Consider the following 19,508-nt stretch of genomic DNA (forward strand, 5'->3'; position numbering starts at 1 on the left):
TGTAACCACACTTAAAACCCTTTGGTCAAATGCATTTAGGTGCTTTTACCACTAGATTATTTCCTTGAGTGTACTACAGACTCTACTACATTACATTTTAATGACAGCTTATACAGTTGGACTGTCAACCTGTAAAATCCATATGGTTTTTGAAATGAGATATGACCAGCAGTAGGTAACAGTTTGGGTCATAAGAATGTGTATCTGGCTTGAGCCTACTGGTATTTATAAATGTATTGCAGCTTTTCCAATTTCCCATTCCTTTAAATAAATCACCAGCATCATGTCTCTGCACTGCAGTGTTCCATTGTTTGCCATGGGGCAGAAAGAACATTTGACAAGTTTTAAAGCTAGTTTCCTGCAATTCTACACTTCGTTATGAGGCAGAGAAAAAATGTGCAGGTTCAAAGCTCGTTTCCTGCAATTCTACACATAAGCCCATGCTAAATGTTGTGTTCTAATGCTGAGTAACTCAAACATAAAATCAATGTGGGCCCCATGTCATTTTTTGAATTTTACCTGTCTAGTTTTTGGTGACTTAGTTCTCAAAGATTCTTATTTAAAAAAATATATTGCTCCATTATCTTTACACATATGGGTTTTTATTGTATATAAAAGAATCACTGATAAAACACAATACAAACTTATAAGAATAAGATCTAATGGGTATTGTGAATAGGTGAGCTATAAGGTGTGGTTATTATAGCACCACAAGACTCACTATACGTCTTCCGTATAATAACGGATGGGATATGAACACTATATACCACGTACAGGAGTGACAAAAAATAGTAAATGGTGAATTATTGAGGCAACAATACAAGAATGAAAAGCTAAGTCCACAGCAAACTGCTCCATCTAGCAGCCATGTCTGATGAAATGGACATACAGTGAATTTGTTAAGCAGTGCAACTGGCTGCTTCTGCTCCCAGCAATGAGTAGAAACTAAATAAAAAACAAAGTAAAATACACAAATGCCGTTATCCTTTAAGGAAAAAATAAAAAAGGTTGCACACTTGCTAGAGTATACACYTAAAATTACGGCAATAAACCTTTCACCCAACCACACCTTTTCACCACCGAAATAGGACAAAATAAAGAATCATGTACACACCATAAACAGAAAATTAACAACTGTGAAGTCTTAAGGTTCATCTTCTAATTGATCTATTTTGTCTAGTCACTCCAAAAGAAATCTAACAATTCAAGTGAGATAAAGAGGGATGGAGTTGATTGAAGCCTGTATACAGTAAGGTCGGTGCAGCATGGAGGGTTGGGTACAATGGAGGGTTGGGTACAGAGATCTATGCACCCGTCTCTATGATTAGGTGACTCAATCACTGACATCCATGTCGTCCTCTTCGTGGTGGTCGACGTCCTCTTCGCGGTGGTCGTCACCATTGACTTTGGGAGTCCCAGTGCCATTGCCTTCCACCGAGTGAGGAGACTGGGCTCCGGAGTCCTGGTCGGAATCCTTCTTGTCCAGCCTCTCCCTCTCCTTCTCACTGTCGTAGCCCTGCTCTTCCTCATCATAGTCTCTGGTGACCTGCAAAGACATCTAGGACATTTGAAATGATTAAGTTTCATATTTCTGAAGCTCATTTCATATTACTTGTTTTTCATTTAAATACAGCGAGTAACGCAAGATCTCTGAGGTCAAAAGCCAGAAGGAAGAATAAGCATGGACAGCCTACACATCTTACATAACTTAAGACAAATCAGTTTCAGTCATTGCTGCTTACCTTCACATCGCCTTTCTCTCCATCAGTTTTCTTTTCCCGTTCCTTATCTTTACTCCTTTCTTTCTTTTCCTTCCGTTCCTCCCGACTGCGGTCTTTATCGCACCTGCGCTCTCGATCCCGGTCATTCTGTCTTTCCTTGTCCCTCTTCTTCTCCTTCTTATGTCTGTAGAGAGGAGAGTTTAAAGATKATGAAAAATCTCAAATCTAAAAATGTGTGTAGACAGTCCAACATTGTTTATTTTCAGGTCCCTTAAAAGAAACCTTGACATTTGAAATCTAAATAAATTGAGTGCATGATTCGAGTGCATTCACACTGTAAACAAAATGTCTAGAAGATTGTCTCATATTCACACTCAAAGTAGCCACCAATACCACTGGCATCATTTCGAAAACGTGTCCCCTTAGGAAATGATTTTCTATGAGAAGCAATCAATAATAAAAACGGCAATAACGAGACCATAGATAGGCCAAAATATCCACCTTCTAGGAGAGGGAGTCCTGGAAACTTTCCTCTTGGGGGATTTCTTAGGAGATCGGCTGGCGCTGCGACTCTTCCTCCGCCTTCTGTACTCAACAGCAACAAAATAAAAAAATTAAATGTCACAAGTAGTAAATATCTGACCAATCAACATGGTTGGCAGCATGGAGAAACAGACAAGTCAGACGTGTGGCTCTGACCAAACAAAGCTGCACTCACCGATCTATACTGCGAGACCTCCTGGTAGTGCTGTAGCTTTTCGGAGGTGTTTTGGAGCACTTTTTATCCCGCTCCTCTTTCTTCCTATCCCTGTGGTTCAGAGACAAGTTAGTTACAYCTGATCAATATTTGGTAWTGTATATACAGTGCCTTCAGAAAATATTCAGACCTTGACTTTTTCCACATTTTGTTACGTTACAGCCTTATTCTAAAATGGATTAAATAAAGCAATTTGCTCAGCAATCTGCACACAATACCCCATAATGACAAAGCAAAAACAGGTTTGACATTTTTGCTAATTTATTAAACATAACAAATACCTTATTCTTATTAAGTATTCAGACCAAATGCTATGAGACTAAAATGAGCTCAGGTGCATCTTGTTTCCATTGATCATCCATGAGAAGTTTCTACAACTTGGAGTCCACCTGTGGTTCTCCCGGGTGGCCCAGTGGTCTAGGGCACTGCATCGCAGTGCTAGCTGCGCCACCAGAGTCTCTGGGTTCGCGCCCAGGCTGGGCTGGGTTCGCGCCCAGGCTGTCGCAGCCGGCCGCAACCGGGAGATCCGTGTTAGGGAGGGTTTGGCCGGTAGGGAGGGTTTGGCCGGTAGGGATATCCTTGTCTCAGTATGTAAAAAAAAAAAAAAAGTTATAAAAATGTATGCACTCTACTGTAAGTCGCTCTGGATAAGAGCTTCTGCTAAATGACTAAAATGTAAAATGTGGTAAATTCAATTGATTGGACATTATTTTGAAAAGGCCCACACCTGTCTATATAAGGTTGACAATGCATGTCAGGGCAAAAACCAAGCCATGAGGTCAAAGGAATTGTCCTTCGAGATCAGAGACAGGATTGTGTCGAGGCACAGATCTGGGGAAGGGTACCAAAACCTTTCTGCAACATTGAAGGTCCCCAAGAACCGCAGTGGCCTCCAACATTCTTAAATGGAAGAAGTTTGGAACCACCAAGACTCTTCCTAGAGCTGGCCGCCCGGCCAAACTGAGCAATAGGGGGAGAARGGCCTTGGTCAGGCAGGTGACCAAGAACCCGATGGTCACTGACAGAGCTCCAGAGTTCCTCTGTGRRGATGGGAGAACCTTCCAGAAGGACAACCATATCTGCAGCATTGCACCAATTAGGCCTTTATAGAAGAGTGGCCAGACAGAAGGCACTCCTCAGTAAAAAGGCACATGATAGCACGCTTGGAGTGATGAAACCAAGATTGAACTCTTTGGCCTGGATGCCAAGCGTCACGTCTGGAGGAAACCTGGCACCATCCCTACGGCATCATGCTGTGGGGATGTATTTCAGCAGCAGGGACCGGGAGTCTAGTCAGAATCGAGGCAAAGATGAACAGAGCAAAGTACAGAGATCCTTGATGGAAAAACCTGCTCCGGAGCGCTCAGGACAGACTGGGCGAAGGTTTCACCTTCCGACAGGACAACGACCCTAAGCACACAGCCAAGACAAAGCAGGAATGTCCTTGAGTGGMCCAACCAGAGCCCGCACTTGAACCCGATTGAACATCTCTGGAGATCTGTAAATAGCTGTGCAGCAACATTCCCCATCCAACCTGACAGAGCTTGAGAGGATCTGTAGAGAAACTCCCTAAATACAGGTGTGCAAAGCTTGTAGCGTCTTACCCAAGATGACTCGAGGCTATAATAGTTGCCAAACGTGCTTCAACAATGCACTGGGTAAAGTGTCTGAATACTTATGTAAAATGTGATTGCTAATTTATAAAATTTCAAAAGTTGTTTGCTTTGTCATTATGGGGTATTGTGTATAGATTTGGCCGTCATTGTAAATAAGAATTTGTTCTGAACTGACTTGCCTAGTTAAATAAAGGTTAAATAAATCAAAAGTCTGGAAACACCTACTCATTCAAGGGTTTTTCTTTATTWTTACTATTTTCTGCAATGCAGAATAATAGTGAAGACATCAAACTATGAAATAACACATACGGAAAGTGTTAAATCAAAATATATTTCATATGAGTTTCTTCAGTAGCCAACTTTTGCACATATGGGTGATATACAGAAGATAGCCCTATTTGGTAAAATACCAAGTCCATATTATGTCAAGAACAGCTCAAATAAGCAAAGAGAAATGACAGTCCATCATTACTTTAAAGGCATGAAGGTCAGTGAAAATGGAACATTAAGATCTTGGAAAATGTCTTCACGTGCAGTCAGAAAAACCATGCTCTATAATGAAACTGGCTCTTATGAGGACAGCCACAGGAAAGGAAGACCCAGAGTTCCCTCTGATGCAGAGGATAAGTTCATTAGAGTTACCAGCCTCAGAAATTGCAGCCCAAATAAATGCTTCACAGAGTTCAAGTAACAGACACCAACATCAACTGTTCAGAGGAGACTGTGTGAAATCAGGCCTTCATGGTCCAATTGCTGCAAAGAAACCACTACCAAAGGACACCAATAAGAAGAAGAGACTTGCTTGGGCCAAGAAACACGAGGAATGGACATTGGACTGGTGGAAATCTGTCCTTTGGTCTAATGAATTCAAATGAGATTTTTGGTTCCAACCGCTGTGTCTTTGTGAGACGGGGAGTACGTGAACGGATGATCTCCGCATGTGTGGTTCCCACCATGAAGCATGGAGGAGGTGGTGTGATGGTGCTTTGCTGGTGACACAGTCAGTGAATTATTTAGAATTCAAGGCACACTTAACTAGCATGGCTACCACAGCATTCTGCAGCGATACATCATCCCATCTGGTTTGCGGTTAGTGGGACTATCAATTGTTTTTCAACAGGACAATGACCCAACACACCTCTGTAAGGGCTATTTGACCAAGGAGAGTGATGGAGTGCTGCATCAGATGACCTGGCCTCCACAATCACCTGACCTCAACCCAATTGAGATGGTTTGGGATGAGTTGGACYGCAGAGTGAAGGAAAAGCAGTCAACAAGTTCTCAGCATATGTGGGAACTACTTCAAGACTGTTGRAAAAGCATTCCAGGTGAAGCTGGTTGAGAGAATGCCAAGAGTGTGCAAAGCTGTCAACAAGGAAAGGGTGGTTACGTTGAAGAATCTCAAATATATTTTGACTTAACTTTTTAGGGATAGGGGGCAGCATTTTCACTTTTGGATGAATTGCGTGCCCATAGTGAACTGCCTCCTACTCTGTCACRGATGCTAATATATGCATATTATTATTACTATTGGATAGAAAACACTTTGAAGTTTCTAAAACTGTTTGAAWTATGTCTGTGAGTATAACAGAACTCATATGGCAGGCAAACTTCCAAACAGGAAGTGGAAATTCTGGGGCTGGTTGATGTTCAACTCATCGTCTATTCACATCCCAGTAAGATATGGATCTGTTCGCACTTCCTACGCCTTCCACTAGATGTCAACAGTCAGTAGAACGTGGAATGAAGCCTCTAGTGTGATGTGGGGCCGGATGGCAGCTATTTGAGTCAGTGGTCTGGCAGAATGCTAGTTCCTGGTTACGCGCATTACTCATGATATCGCCATGCGTTCCATTACTCTGTAGACAAAAACGAATGCTCCGATTGGAACGTTATTGGATATATATGATAACAACATCCTGAAGATTGATTCTCTACTTAATTTGACCAGTTTATTTGACCTGGAATATAACTTTTTGAAGTTTTCGTCCGAGTTCGCCTGGAATGGCGCCAGCGTTTGGACATGTGAACTAAACGTGCTAGCAAAAGTAGCWAATTAGACACTAGTAATGGACATTATCGAACAAAATGCATGTAATTTCGTATTTCTGTTGACTCGTATGATCGCTGTAATTGCAAACAAAGGTTTCTGTACCAAATATTAAGTTCTGTTTTTCTGATGTAATCAAAAATAACTTATGTCATGCAATAAAATGCAAATTAATTACTTTAAAAATCATACAATGTGATTTCTGGATTTTTGTTTTAGATTCCGTCTCTCACAGTTGAAGTGTACCTATGATAAAAATTACAGACCTCTACATGCTTTGTAAGTAGGAAACCTGCTAAATCGGCAGTGTATCAAATACTTGTTCCCCACTGTACATACATACCGTTGAAAATGTCCTTGTTTTCAATGAAAACAATTTGAATTTAATTCAAAATAGGAAAGCTCAAAACACGACAAGGTAATAAATAATGATTTTTAATTTAAATAATAATTTGTCCTTCAAACATTGATTTCGTCAAATAATGTCCATTTGCAGCAATTAAAGCCTTGCAGACTTTGGCATTCTAGTTGTCAATTTGTGTAAGGTAATCTTAAGAGATTTCACACCATGTTCCTGACGCACCTCCCACAAGTTGGATTGGCTTGATGGGCACTTATGTACCATACGGTCAAGCTGCTCCCACACAGCTCAATAGGGTTGAAGATCCGGTGACTGTGCTGGCCACTTCATTATAGACAGAATACCAGCTGACTTCTCTTCATAAATAGTTATGCATAGTTTGCAGCTGTCCTTTGGGTCATTGTCCTGTTGTAGGAGGAAATTGGCTCCAATAAGCGCCGTCCACAGGGTATGGCATGGCTGCTGCAAACGGAGTGATAGCTTCCTTCTTCAAGATCTCTTTACCCTGTACAAATCTCACACTTTACCACCACCAAAGCACTCTGTGGCAGATGAATCAGAATGAGTGGGGGTAACATAGATAATTAAGATGTTTTATTTGCATAATATGCTTATGTGAGATTCTTGCATTAGAATGTATCCTTTGACTATAGTGTTGGCAGTTGCACTTTTCCCTCAGCTAGGGCTCAGTCACTTGGGGCCCAGAGAGGGGAGGTCAGCTTGTCTTTTACATGTCCCTGGTGCTATGCAGAATATCAGAAAGGGAAGAGGACAGAATGGAACATTGTCTTCATATGTGAATGTGTCTTTACCTATTCTTAAACCATGTGAAGGGATGGCGTGATTAATGGGGAACCAATTACTTGTCGCCACAATGTCTGTGCCCAGTCACTCCTCCTTTTCCCATTGGGGGAGGTGTATGGCAGTGTAATTGGCGTGAGACTGGATTGTATGCCCTCTCTAATCTTACACTTATCCTGGGAYAGTGTATGACCTAGAGGCTCACTCCCCTCAGTGAGCTTGTCCAGGAGTGGGGTCWAGAGGGGATTTACTTGAGATGGGAGTATCTAGAGTTAATAATTGATATATGCCATTGGATGAGTTGGTGTTTTTGTCCTATGACGTACCAGGAACGAGATTAGAACCTCGTCTGRGGGACCAAACTGAACGATAATTTATAGTGAATGTTATCTGGCTAAGGGATACTCCTTTCTCAAGAAAAAGTATTTCTTTGTCAACAGTTCCTAAGATCTGTGGTCCAGCATGTAAGTTGAGAGGGGTGTATCTTGGCTATAAAAGATCTTTGTATTTTTCTGTAGTCACTTTTCAATGGTTCATTAGAGATAGCGCATCATTGAAAGTCAAAAAGGGCTATTGCAAAGCTCTTATTAAAAAATATGTAATTTAAGTACAACTCTGACTGGTGTGTAGTTTGTAACTCTCCTCTTTTGGTAAAACAGAAAAATGCCACCACAACCCCCAGACCATCACATTGCCTCCACCATGCTTGACAGATGGCATCAAGCACTCCAGCGTCTTCTAATTTTTTCTGCATGTCACGAATTTCTTCTTTGTGATCAGAACACCTCAAACTTGGATTCGTCTGTCCATAACACTTTTTTCAAATCTTCCTCTGTCCAGTGACTGTGTTCTTGTGCCCATCTTAATCTTTTATTTTTATTGGCCAGTCTGAAATATAGCTTTTTCTTTGCAATTCTGCCTAGAAGGCCAGCATCCCGGAGTCACATCTTCACTGTTGACGTTGAGACTGGTGTTTTGCGGGTACAATTTAATGAAGCTGCCAGTTGAGGACTTGTGAGGCGTCTGTTTCTCATACTAGACACTAATGTACTTGTCCTCTTGCTCAGTTTGCTCTCTTCAGTTTCTTGGCAATTTCTCACATGGAATAGCCTTCATTTCTCAGAACAAGAATAAACTGACGAGTTTCAGAAGAAAGGTCTTTGTTTCTGGACATTTTGAGCCTGTAATCAAACCCGCTAATGCTCCAAATTCTCAACTAGTCTAAAGAAGGCCAGTTTTATTGTTTCTTTAAAAATGGGCAACAGGTAGCCTAGTGGTTAGAGCGTTGGACTTGTAACCGAAAGGTTGCAAGATCGAATCCCCGAGCTGACGAGGTAAAAAAAAAATATATTTCGTTTTTATTAGCCCATATACAGTTTAAGTCGGAAGATTACATACACGTAGCCAAATACATTTTAACTCAGTTTYCCACAATTCCTGACATTTAATCCTAGTAAAAAGTTCATGTCTTAGGTCAGTTAGGATCACCACTTTATTTTAAGAATGTGAAATGTCAGAATAATAGTAGAAAGAATGATTTATTTCAGCTTTGATTTCTTTCATCACATTCCCTGTGGGTCAGAAGTTTACATACACTCAATTAGTATTTGGTAGCACTGCCTTTAAATTGTTTAACTTGGGTCAAATGTTTTGGGTTGCCTTCCACAATGAATTTTGGCCCATTCCTCCTGACAGAGCTGGTGTAACTGAGTCAGGTGTGTAGGCCTCCTTGCTCACACATGTTTTTTCAGTTCTGCCCACACATTTTCTATAAGATTGAGGTCAGGGCTTTGTGATGGCCACTCCAATAMCTTGACTTTGTTGTCCTTAAGCCATTTTGCCACAACTTTGGAAGTATGCTTGGGGTCATTGTCCATTTGGAAGACCCATTTGCAACCAAGCTTTAACTTCCTGACTGATGTTTTGAGATGTTGCTTCAATATATCCACATACCTTTCCTCCTCAAGATGCCATCTATTTTGTGAAGTGCACCAGTCCCTCCTGCAGCAAACACCCCCACCCCGTGCTTCACGGTTGGGATGGTGTCCTTCGGCTTGCCAAGCCTCCCCCTTTTCCCTCCAAACATAACAATGGTCATTATGGCCAAACAGTTCTATTTTTGTTTCATCAGACCAGAGGACATTTCTCCAAAAAGTACGACCTTTGTGTCCCATGTGCAGTTGCAAACCGTAGTCTGGCTTTTTTATGACGGTTTTAGAGCAGTGGCTTCTTTGTTGCTGAGCAGCCTTTCAGGTTATGTCGATATAGGACTAATTTTACTGTGGATATAGATACTTTTTTATCTGTTTCCTCCAGCATCTTCACAAGGTCCTTTGCTGTTGTCCTGGGATTGATTTGCACTTTTCGCACCAAAGTACGTTAATCTCTAGGAGGCAGAACGGGTCTCCTTCCTGAGCGGTATGACAGCTGCGTGGTCCCATGGTGTTTATACTTGCGTACATATGTTTGTACAGATGAACGTGGTACCTTCAGGCATTTGGAAATTGCTCCCAAGGATGACCCAGACTTGTGGAGTCTACAATTTTTTTTCTGAGGTCTTGGCTGATTTCTTTTGATTTTCCATGATGTCAAGCAAAGAGGCAGTGAATTTGAAGGTAGTCCTTGAAATACATCCACATGTACACCTCCAATTAACTCAATTATGTCAATTAACCTATCAGAAGTTTCTATAGCCATTACAATTTTTTTTCTGGAATTTTCCAAGCTGTTTAAAGGCACAGTCAACTTAGTCGGTTAGGTAAGCTTCTGACCCACTGGAATTGTGATACAGTGAATTATAAGTGAAATAATCTGTCTGTAAACAATTGTTGGAAAAATTACTTGTGTCATGCACAAAGTAGATGTCCTAACCGGCTTGCCAAAACTATAGTATGTTAACAAGAWATTTGTGGAGTGGTTGAAAAACTAGTTTTAATGACTCCAACCTAAGTGTATGTAAACTACCATCTTCAACTGTATATATGGGATTAGAGTTGTGGTTAGGAGGTAGACAGTATCCTCAGGGCTGTCTTGGTGAGTGTGCAATTTGAGGATTAAGAATGGGTCAAGTCTGTGCTCTGTGGCTCACCTGGATTTACTTGGTGATGGTTTGCTCCTGTCTTTGGAGTGGGACCTCCCACTTCTCCTTCGAGGGCTCTTGGAGCGTCTCCTGCTCCTGGAGTGTGAACGTCGCTTAGACCTGCTCTTTGAACGCCTGCAGACCACGAAGATCACATAGACACGACATCAATCTCTACCCTCAATAAGAATTTTAAAAAGCTTTACTTTATTTTTAACACAATCCAAATCATTTCTGTCAGGAAAACAGATTTCGTKTTCACCTGTGTCTGGAGCGAGAACGGGACCTTCTGCGTCTGGACCTGGACCTGGAACGCGAGTGCTTCCTCTTGCTCTCCTTGTCTGCATAAACAAAACGTTAAAATTACTTTGGTACAGCAAACAATAGCTTTTAGCTAGGTCTAACGGTAATATATCTGAGATGTAAGGTATGTTTTGGAGATGCAATGCTTTGGCTACTCACTGCCAGGCTCGATGGCAGCAGAGATTAGGGACTGGGCCTCTCTGACCCTCTTCATGGCCACTTCTATCTCTTTGTTGGAGGAGTCTGCCTTCAGGCCTGGATTCATGTTCATGTTCATCCCTACACCCATGTGACTCATTCTGAAGAAGAGGACATTATTTTGTGGTGATTATAAACCGGGTAGTTTGGGTCCTGGATGGTGTTTGGCTGAAACAGCCACAGCATTCCAGTCACGTGTATATCAGACAATATACCTTGGGTATGATGCAAAACTACTTGTTTACTGTTATATTTATATTAATAACCGGTTTATAATAGCAATAAGGTACCTCAGGGTCGTCTTTGCGTCGTGCCTAAGAACAGCCCTTAAGCGTGGTATATTTAAGTAATAAGAACCCAGKGGGTGTGGTATACGGCTAATATACCATGGTTAAGGGCTGTTCTGGTCATTATAAACCGGGTGGTTCGAGCCCTGAATGCTGACTAGCTGAAAGCCGTGGTATATCATACCGTATACCATGGGTATGACAAAAAAAAGTACTATTTATTTGTCTATTTATGTTGGTAACTAGTTTATAATAGACACCTCAGGGGTTTGTGGTATATTGGCCATATACCACACCTCCTCAAGCCTTATTGCTTAAACATACCACACCCCCGCAGGCCTTACTGCTTAATTATAAACTGGGTGGTTCCAGCCCTGAATGCTGATTGGCTGAAAGCCGTGGTATATCAGACCGTATACCCCAGGTATGACAAACAAATATTTTTACTGCTCTAATTACTTTAGTAAGCAGTTTATAATAGCAATAAAGCCCCTCTGGGGTCCATGGTATATGGCCAATATAACACAGCTAATGCGTTGTGCCTAAGAACAGCCCTTAGCAGTGGTATATTGGCCATATACCACACCCCTTCCGTGCCTTACTGCTTAATTAGAGCACACTGGAGTGCAATCCAACAAATTAATGGCTCATAGGTGTTACTGGAGGTGAGCTAGTCTGATGTCTTGTAACGGGAATTTTCTAGAGACACGATGACTTACTTTGGATCCACCTGCGTCATAAACTTCAGAAGCTGCTCAGTGGGAAAAGACTGGGGAAGAAGAGTGTAAAATATATAATATACAAGTTAGAAATATAATTTCAACATTTCCCTTTTAACAGAACGCTATATATACACAAAAGTATGTGGACACCCCTTCAAATAAGTGGATTTGGCTATTTCAGCCACAAACATTGCTGAAAGGTGTATAACATCAAGCACACAGCCATGCAATCTCCATAGACAAACATTGGCAGTAGAATGGCTTTACTGTAGAGCTCAGTGACTTTCAACGTAGCACCGTCATAGGATGCCACCTTCCCAACAGTTCGCCAAATKTMTGCCCTGCTAGTGCTGCCCCGGTCAATTGTAAGTGCTGTTATTGTGAAGTGGAAATGTCTAGGAGCAACAGCAGCTCAGCCGCAAAGTGGTAGGCCACACAAGTTCGGGGCCGCAGTGCGCTGAAGAGTGTAAAAATCGTCTGTCCTCGGTTGCAACACTCACTACAGATTTCCAAATTGCCTCTGGAAGCAACATCAGCATAAGAATTGTTCGTCGGGAGCTTCATGAAATGGTTTAATGGCCAAGCAGCCACACACAAGCCTAAGATCACCACGTGCAATGTCAAGTGTCGGCTGGAGTGGTGTAAATCTCACCACCATTGGACTATGGAGCAGTGGAAATACGTTCTCTGGAGTGATGAATTACGCTTCACCATCTGACAGTCCGACGGACGAATCTAGGTTTGGCGGAAGCCAGGAGAACGCTACCTGCCCGAATGCATAATGCCAACTTTAAAGTTTGATGGAGTATTAATGGTCTGGGGTTGTTTTTTTATGAGTCGGGCTAGGCCCCTTAGTTCCAGTGAAAGGAAAGCTTAATGCTACAGCATACAATGACATTCTAGATGAGTCTGTGCTTCCAACTTTGTGGCAACAGTTTGGGGAAGGCCCTTTCCTGTTTCAGCATGGCAATGGTTTGTCGAGACTGGTGTGGGAGAACTTGACTCCCCTGCAGAGCCCTGACGGCAACCCCATCAAACACCTTTGGGATGAATTGGAACGCAGACTGCAAGCCAGGCCTAATTGCCAAACATCAGTGCCCGACCTCACTAATGCGCGTGGCTGAATAGAAGCAAGTCCCCAGAGCAATGTTCTAACATCTAGTGAAAAGCCTTTCCAGAAGAGTGGAGGATGTTATAGCAGCAAAGGGGGACCAACTCCATATTAATGCCCATGATTTTGGAATGAGAWGTTCGACGAGCAGGTGTCCACATACCTTTGGTCATGTAGTGCATCTCCAGGTTGCAAGCAAACACTCACCTGGGGATTCATATTCATATTCATATTGGGGTTTGAAAACCCAAACGCTGCCATCGCATCCATGGAGGGACCACCGAAAGGATTGCCTCCCATCTAAAATGCAACACATTATTAACCCTTTCATTGTCTATGACTCTATTTTACAGACCATTGTCCCCATGGGGAAAATTTGTTGCAGTATCATGTACACCAGGGATCATAAACTAGATTCAGCCGAGGTCCAATTTTTTCTTGAGTGGATGGTCGGAACATAATTACAAATCCTTTGTAGACTGCAAATTGACCGCAAGAATCCCAAACAGATATCATATTTGACTAAAACGTAATCATTTCAAACCTTGCTTACATTTGTATACGATCATCTCTTTATTATGCATGAGAATACTTGGGAACAGATTTCCTAAATTTAAATCAATTGGAGCTGATTTCCTGGTGTTTTTACMRKSWWATGATCAACAACGAAAAATAAAAGTTTTTTTTGTTCTTTTCTAAGAAAGCCTGGGGAGCCAAATAAAACCACTCGCAAGCTAAATTCGGCCAGCAGGCCGCCACAGTTGGGGAACCCTGATGTACAYWTTTAAATTATTTAACTATATATATACCCGTGGTATACCCGTGGTCATGTATACACCTGTGTTCACGTGAGAATGGACTTGTTCCATTTCATTAACTTAAGAACTGACATTGTCTTATGTCAGATGGCGTCACTCCTACGCAACGCTCGTCCCTTAAACAATCTGTCTTGTAGGAAGTGGAACTCGTATGTAAATATGAATATTCCTGAGCATCCACCATTCAACAATGAAAACATAGTTCCTATTTTTTTTTTATCAATATGCTCTTGTATCCATGAAATAGGCAGAATAATTACCTAAATATAAAACAAATAGTGACAGTGATTTATTGGTTTGCAATTTTGAGAAAATAAACAAAACTGTGGCTATCTCCTGCACAAATAATGTGCAAGGACCTCGGTCACCAGTGCAGTGACTTGATCAGCAGCTTTGCTAACTGTTGTAGCTAGCTTACYGACATAGCTGGCTAGCTCTACCTTTACTGACATGAAAAGCTTGCTTAGCCTGGTTAAATTACCCAGAAGTTGTAGACATGCAGCCTCAAAATGAGGGACCGTTATCAGAAATCAGTCCGTAAATCAGCATGTTTCTCTGCGATTGCTAACATTTAACTTGTAAGTAACTTTGTATAATTGGCTCAGCTGACTACAGCAGCTGACTCGGGAGGCTACTGCAATGACTCACGGCAGAACAGCTGCTTCATGAAAACTCATAAAAGTTAGTATCTGTAAACACCCCCACAACTAAACAAATCAAAAATAAACTAATTGTCACATTTTAAAAAATTGTAATGTTAAAATTAGCACTACTGAAGTAGTTTGCGAGCTAGCTTTTGTTTGAAGCGTTCAACAAATTGTGTACGCAGCACTAAGTAGGTAGCTTGTTGGTTAGCAGCAACGTTTCTCCTCTAGCAAGCTAATATTGGTCAAATTTATGCTAGCTTTTGTGCCCAGTCAAACTTCGGAAATACCGCTCATTGAAGCACAAAAATCCATGCTAAATGTAAAATGACTAGAAGTTCCTCACCAAAGAAACTTCATTATTGACCAATTTATTGTTTTAGCTGAGATTAATAGACAGTTTTGAGGCAGAAATTAGGTTAAGCAGACGATGTTACCAAGGTAACGTAAACTCACCCCATTCCGTACAAATGTGCGTAACCGCGACATTCAAACGAGGCTGCAATGAAAACGAATGGGACTGTAGTGACTGTGTTGGCATCAAAATCCAGGGGGTGAACTACGTTTCGATTCAGCGTTGATTGACATGGTCATGGCCGAACAGTATTGGAGAAAAGATGAAAAAAAACTGACCCCTCTGACGCTGTACGTTACATCTCATTTTGTGCCATACAGCCTCTTTCCACCAGGCGTAGCCGTTCTCTCGCAGATTAATATCATGCTTAACCATATACACTTGTAAGAAAACTTCATTCATGATTTCTGTCTAAATTAATATAATTATTGCTAATATTAAACTGATATTTCATGACTAGGGTGCCAAGTGCATTTTTTTTGCACGTCATTACTGCGAGCCATCATGACACTCAAAAGCCAGAACAGCTGCAGTTCACTTGTGAGGCTAATGTTAGCGCAGCCCTAAATCCCTCTTCAAATTCGACACAAACCTTCAAACAGGTATGTGATGAGACATTACATAAACTCTTTATGTTTTATTAACATTTTAAACTTGATTAGTTGGACAAATCGGGTGAAAAAACCTGTTTCTTCACACAACATATTTCTCCCTTTCAAGATCACTTCGTAGCCTTCGCTCCCCAATCGACATTTTAAAAAGACCTGACGAAGCTCATTGCCTTCTTGAATTATGCAGAGATGGGCATCATGAAGGTCTCGTCATTAATTTTGTTGGAAAGGGGTGAAATTGTGCTTTACATTGGTATTGATATTACAGTTGATCTGGAAGTACTACTTTTTTTGGCGCAAAAATAAGGTCAATTGTAGGGACTAAGGCGATGTACAAAAGTGAGTGAGTTTACGTTAGTATTTTCAAATGCTAGACAGCACATGGTAGCCAAACTACTTTTTATATATCCCATACGTTTTGCAAGATACGAGACAGATTAGCGCAGGCAGAATCGTTGCGCTGACGTAAGACAATGAAAGACCACATAATTAAATTGAACAACAAAATATTGTATGTCTATGCTGAGGACCTACCTGTGGATAGGACATGGGGTTTGGTGTTGGGAGAAGTCCTACCTGTGGATTGGACATGGGGTTAGGTGTTGGAAGGAGACCTCCTCCGGACATAATCCCTGCAACAGCATTTGCTGGCGCCAGCAGTGACAAAGCCTTAGCCTCCTCTGGGATAACACCTACAGAAAAACAAAACAGGCATTATGGGAAGAAGAGAACGTCTACGTCTACGTCTAGAATCTACTAAAGAGGAGAGACATTTTGAAAAACAAAAAGATTACTTGCTCAGGTATTCTTCAAACAAACATGTGTACAGGTTTCAATACTGTTACCTTTGATAGCTGCTAGATTTGAGAAGGTTTGTTCCCCTTATTCTTTTAATCATTGTAGATAGTTATTCTTCTAAGGTTGGGAAAAAAGTATCACACAATACACACTACTCCAGTGAACACTGCCAAGATTGTATCACCTGAACGTGTATTTTAAGTCATGAACCAAACGTTAGCTAGCACAGCGGCTTCTCCAGTGGGGTGTGCTCTCAATTTTCATATAGATTGAACAAGCGACTCACGTTGGTGGCTTCACTACTAAGGAGCACAGAGAAAAAAAAAGGAAAAAAAATCGAGATACACAAAACAAAAAGAATTTCAGAGAGTTGGAGGTCAACAGTAAATACTGTACAGTCACAGTTTCTACTACTTACCAGCAATACGTAGAAAAATAACCTAGCTAGCAATCAAATTCTAGGTAGGCGATATCTATGCTCCCAAAAACCTTACTTGTCACTGCATCAAATATGCTTAAAAGTAATGCTTTTTGATTAAGTTTAATAATCAACTTGGCAACATTAGATTAGCTTGTTTTTTATGTCTGACTAATATAGGGGGAAAAAAACAACAACTATGGTTTCACATCTCAATGTTACCAATGCTACCTAAAAAAGGAAACATACAATATCTTAATCAAGATGCAATGGGAAAAATAACATTTTTCTTATTTTTTTTTTTTTTACAGAAGACGCACAAACATACACACACCAAGACAGACACACATACGCACACACCCACACAAAAAAAACATTAAAAAAATGGCACATGGGAGAGAGAATTTAGCTGCAGGAGACAAAACGGTTGGGTGGTATTTTCAGCAGGGCCTGGTTTACAGGACTGGCTGAGCCAGGAAAAAGAACTGTAAAACACAACAACAAAAAAGAAAGACCACTGTTAAAGAGAGAGCACTGAACCAGTTGCCATTGTCATGTRGGTGGATATCTAAGACAATTAACGACAACTAGATAGTCAGCAACCTTAAAGTACAGTATCACTGGTCAACATAGAAAACACACAGCCTAGTTATTTGAATCTGCCAATTTGAGGGACAGCGAGTGTTGAGTGAGTGCATCTAATTTTTTGCTGAATTAAAATTGGATACTAGATTGCGACAAGGGTTCACCCAACTCCCAAAACCAGGAAGAGCCTTAACGCTAAAGATGAAAAAAGTATGAAATGCAGCTGTAGCAATAGCCGTGTCATTGAGATATATGTGTATTTGTCACTGTTCAGTGACCATTTGGATCCAATGAGAATTAGATTGGATGTTATACAGGTCAGATTATTAAAATACCTATTTTGATAAATAGACTTGTGAGTAGTCAAATAACATGTTGTGTTATACATGTGATCTGCCTTATGGTAATATCTAAACTACTGCATTCCACTTAAACTAAAATACATAGAGAATAGAAAATAAGAGAAAGAAGAAAGGACACAGAAAAAAGAGAAAGAGAAGGGGTTGGGGGGCTGCTTGAATGCTTGCTGGCCTTTTGTAATTGTCTACAATCCCCTGTTGGCAGGCAGAGGACCACTTTCAGCCATCAAGGAGGGGGCTCTGCTTTTGCCTTCTCCACTACAACAAATCACACACACAAATAACAGAGATAAGTTTAATAGAGGATAGTCCAATATGGGGGAGAAAATAAAAAGCATGGTTAAGTTTTCATATACATGCAAGTTCCTCTCTGCTTTCTTTTTGTCTGCCCGTGCACAGTCTGGGCATGTTCAGCTCTCTCAGTCGAAGAAAGTGCCGGTCCCTAAAGCAGATCTTGGTATACTGTGGTTACTGTTAAAGGGGTGGTGGGGGGAAGGGGGGCAAAGAATAGGCTCTGGAGACCACTACAGACTCAAAGTCGTCTGTTTTGTTTAGTGTCTATCAAGTCCAATACATCATGGGTGGCATTATGACCTTACAGTGTGGCAGTGGCTTTATATAATAAATGATGTGTATGGTGGTTATAAGTTTGGTATTTAGTTCCACAGTATACCATGGATATGGGTTGAGAGATCTGATATAGAAATCTCTCTCATTGTAATTAGCAAGGGGATTGTACAAGACACTGGGAGAGTGGCATGGCATCATTTATCACAGAATCAGATAGGCTTGTCAGATCGAGAATGGATACTAGGATCTGAAATAGCTAGGACACATGCTTAAATCGTATCTCAAACCACAGGATCATAGAACTCCATGAAATCAATGGGCGCGTCACTCTCCCATAACTACGTCATAGGATCATTCATACAGAAGAGGGGAGAACAAAGCACCAACCTTCGGCAAAAGGGACGACGATCAGCGCTCTGTCCACGAAGACTGTGTTGGTCAGATGYTGAGAAACCCCCACGGACTCCGACTCTTGGAACTTCACAAAACACACACGCGACGTCACTGGCAGAGGCGATTCACTGCAATACGTTAGTTTGTAMGTTAGTTAGATAGCAACAACATAGTAGTAGTTTGTGTCCAACAAAACAACCCTGGAGTAGCTAACCAACCTATTACCTTAGCTAGCTCATGTTTCGTCTAATATTTTGGGGACGACCAGCTTGGGCCTCCGATGCTAACGTTAGCTAGCGTTAGCTAAACTAAAGTTAATACTAACGTTACCTATATGGAAATCAACCAAATCACAAATTGGTAGGAAATGAATAGTCAAATAAACAATAACGATGTCTAGTTTGCGACAAAAGTTAAACAAATATGAGTTACTTACTCTGGTGGAAACAATTTGAGTTCTTCAATGGTTCCAAGAAACCCGAACAGCATTCGCATCTGCTCGGATGTTGTGCTTGGCGACACGTTCGTCACTTGCACTACGTTCGTGGTACAATTCATTTTTTCACAATACAATTTTAAAAACAAATATATAAACAATTACACCTCGATTTGAGAAGGATTTTTTAGAAATGTACTTCGTTGCTATCCTAGCCGAAGATGTTTTATAAACTCAAACGTTCATCCCAATGTGTTTCGTCGCCATGTTGTAAGCGTGAATACACATAAAAAATGAACGGCATGCGCACTGTGAAAATCCTGCAGTGATGTAGATAGTTTACACGGGCGTGGGATGGACAACTGGCGGCGGGAGGGCCGCCCCCCTTTTGAACGCCCTCGGACCAATTCAGTCAGGGTCTCAATTTACTGTTGTTGCAAGTTATGTAGAATAATATAATACTCAAGGTACACTATCGTAATTTGGTTGTGAATCAGCAGTTTTCTCTTATGTCA

General features: G+C 41.2%; 1 protein-coding gene across 4 annotated transcripts; it reads right to left on the minus strand.

Moving 5' to 3' along the window:
* Positions 1–1,323: 1,323 nt before the first annotated feature.
* On the minus strand, positions 1,324–19,287 carry LOC111956720 (serine/arginine-rich splicing factor 11). 4 transcript variants are annotated; one of them, XM_023977263.2, is made up of 12 exons: positions 18,994–19,287; positions 18,552–18,685; positions 16,011–16,126; positions 13,214–13,306; positions 11,893–11,942; positions 10,848–10,987; positions 10,648–10,726; positions 10,395–10,520; positions 2,440–2,529; positions 2,223–2,306; positions 1,743–1,905; positions 1,324–1,558 (listed from the first exon to the last, which is right to left on the minus strand). In XM_023977263.2, the coding sequence occupies exons 1-12, from the start codon at positions 19,113–19,115 to the stop codon at positions 1,334–1,336; spliced, it is 1,422 nt and encodes a 473-aa protein (XP_023833031.1). In that variant the 5' UTR covers positions 19,116–19,287; the 3' UTR covers positions 1,324–1,333. The 4 variants fall into 4 exon arrangements, with proteins under 4 accessions (XP_023833031.1, XP_023833030.1, XP_070292921.1 ...); XM_023977262.2 differs by having other exon boundaries at positions 15,969–16,126; XM_070436820.1 differs by lacking the exons at positions 18,552–18,685; positions 18,994–19,287 and adding an exon at positions 16,417–16,903.
* Between the last annotated feature and the right edge of the window lie 221 nt (positions 19,288–19,508).

Source organism: Salvelinus sp. IW2-2015, linkage group LG32, assembly GCF_002910315.2.
Source record: "Salvelinus sp. IW2-2015 linkage group LG32, ASM291031v2, whole genome shotgun sequence".
NCBI classification, from domain to species: domain Eukaryota; kingdom Metazoa; phylum Chordata; class Actinopteri; order Salmoniformes; family Salmonidae; genus Salvelinus; species Salvelinus sp. IW2-2015.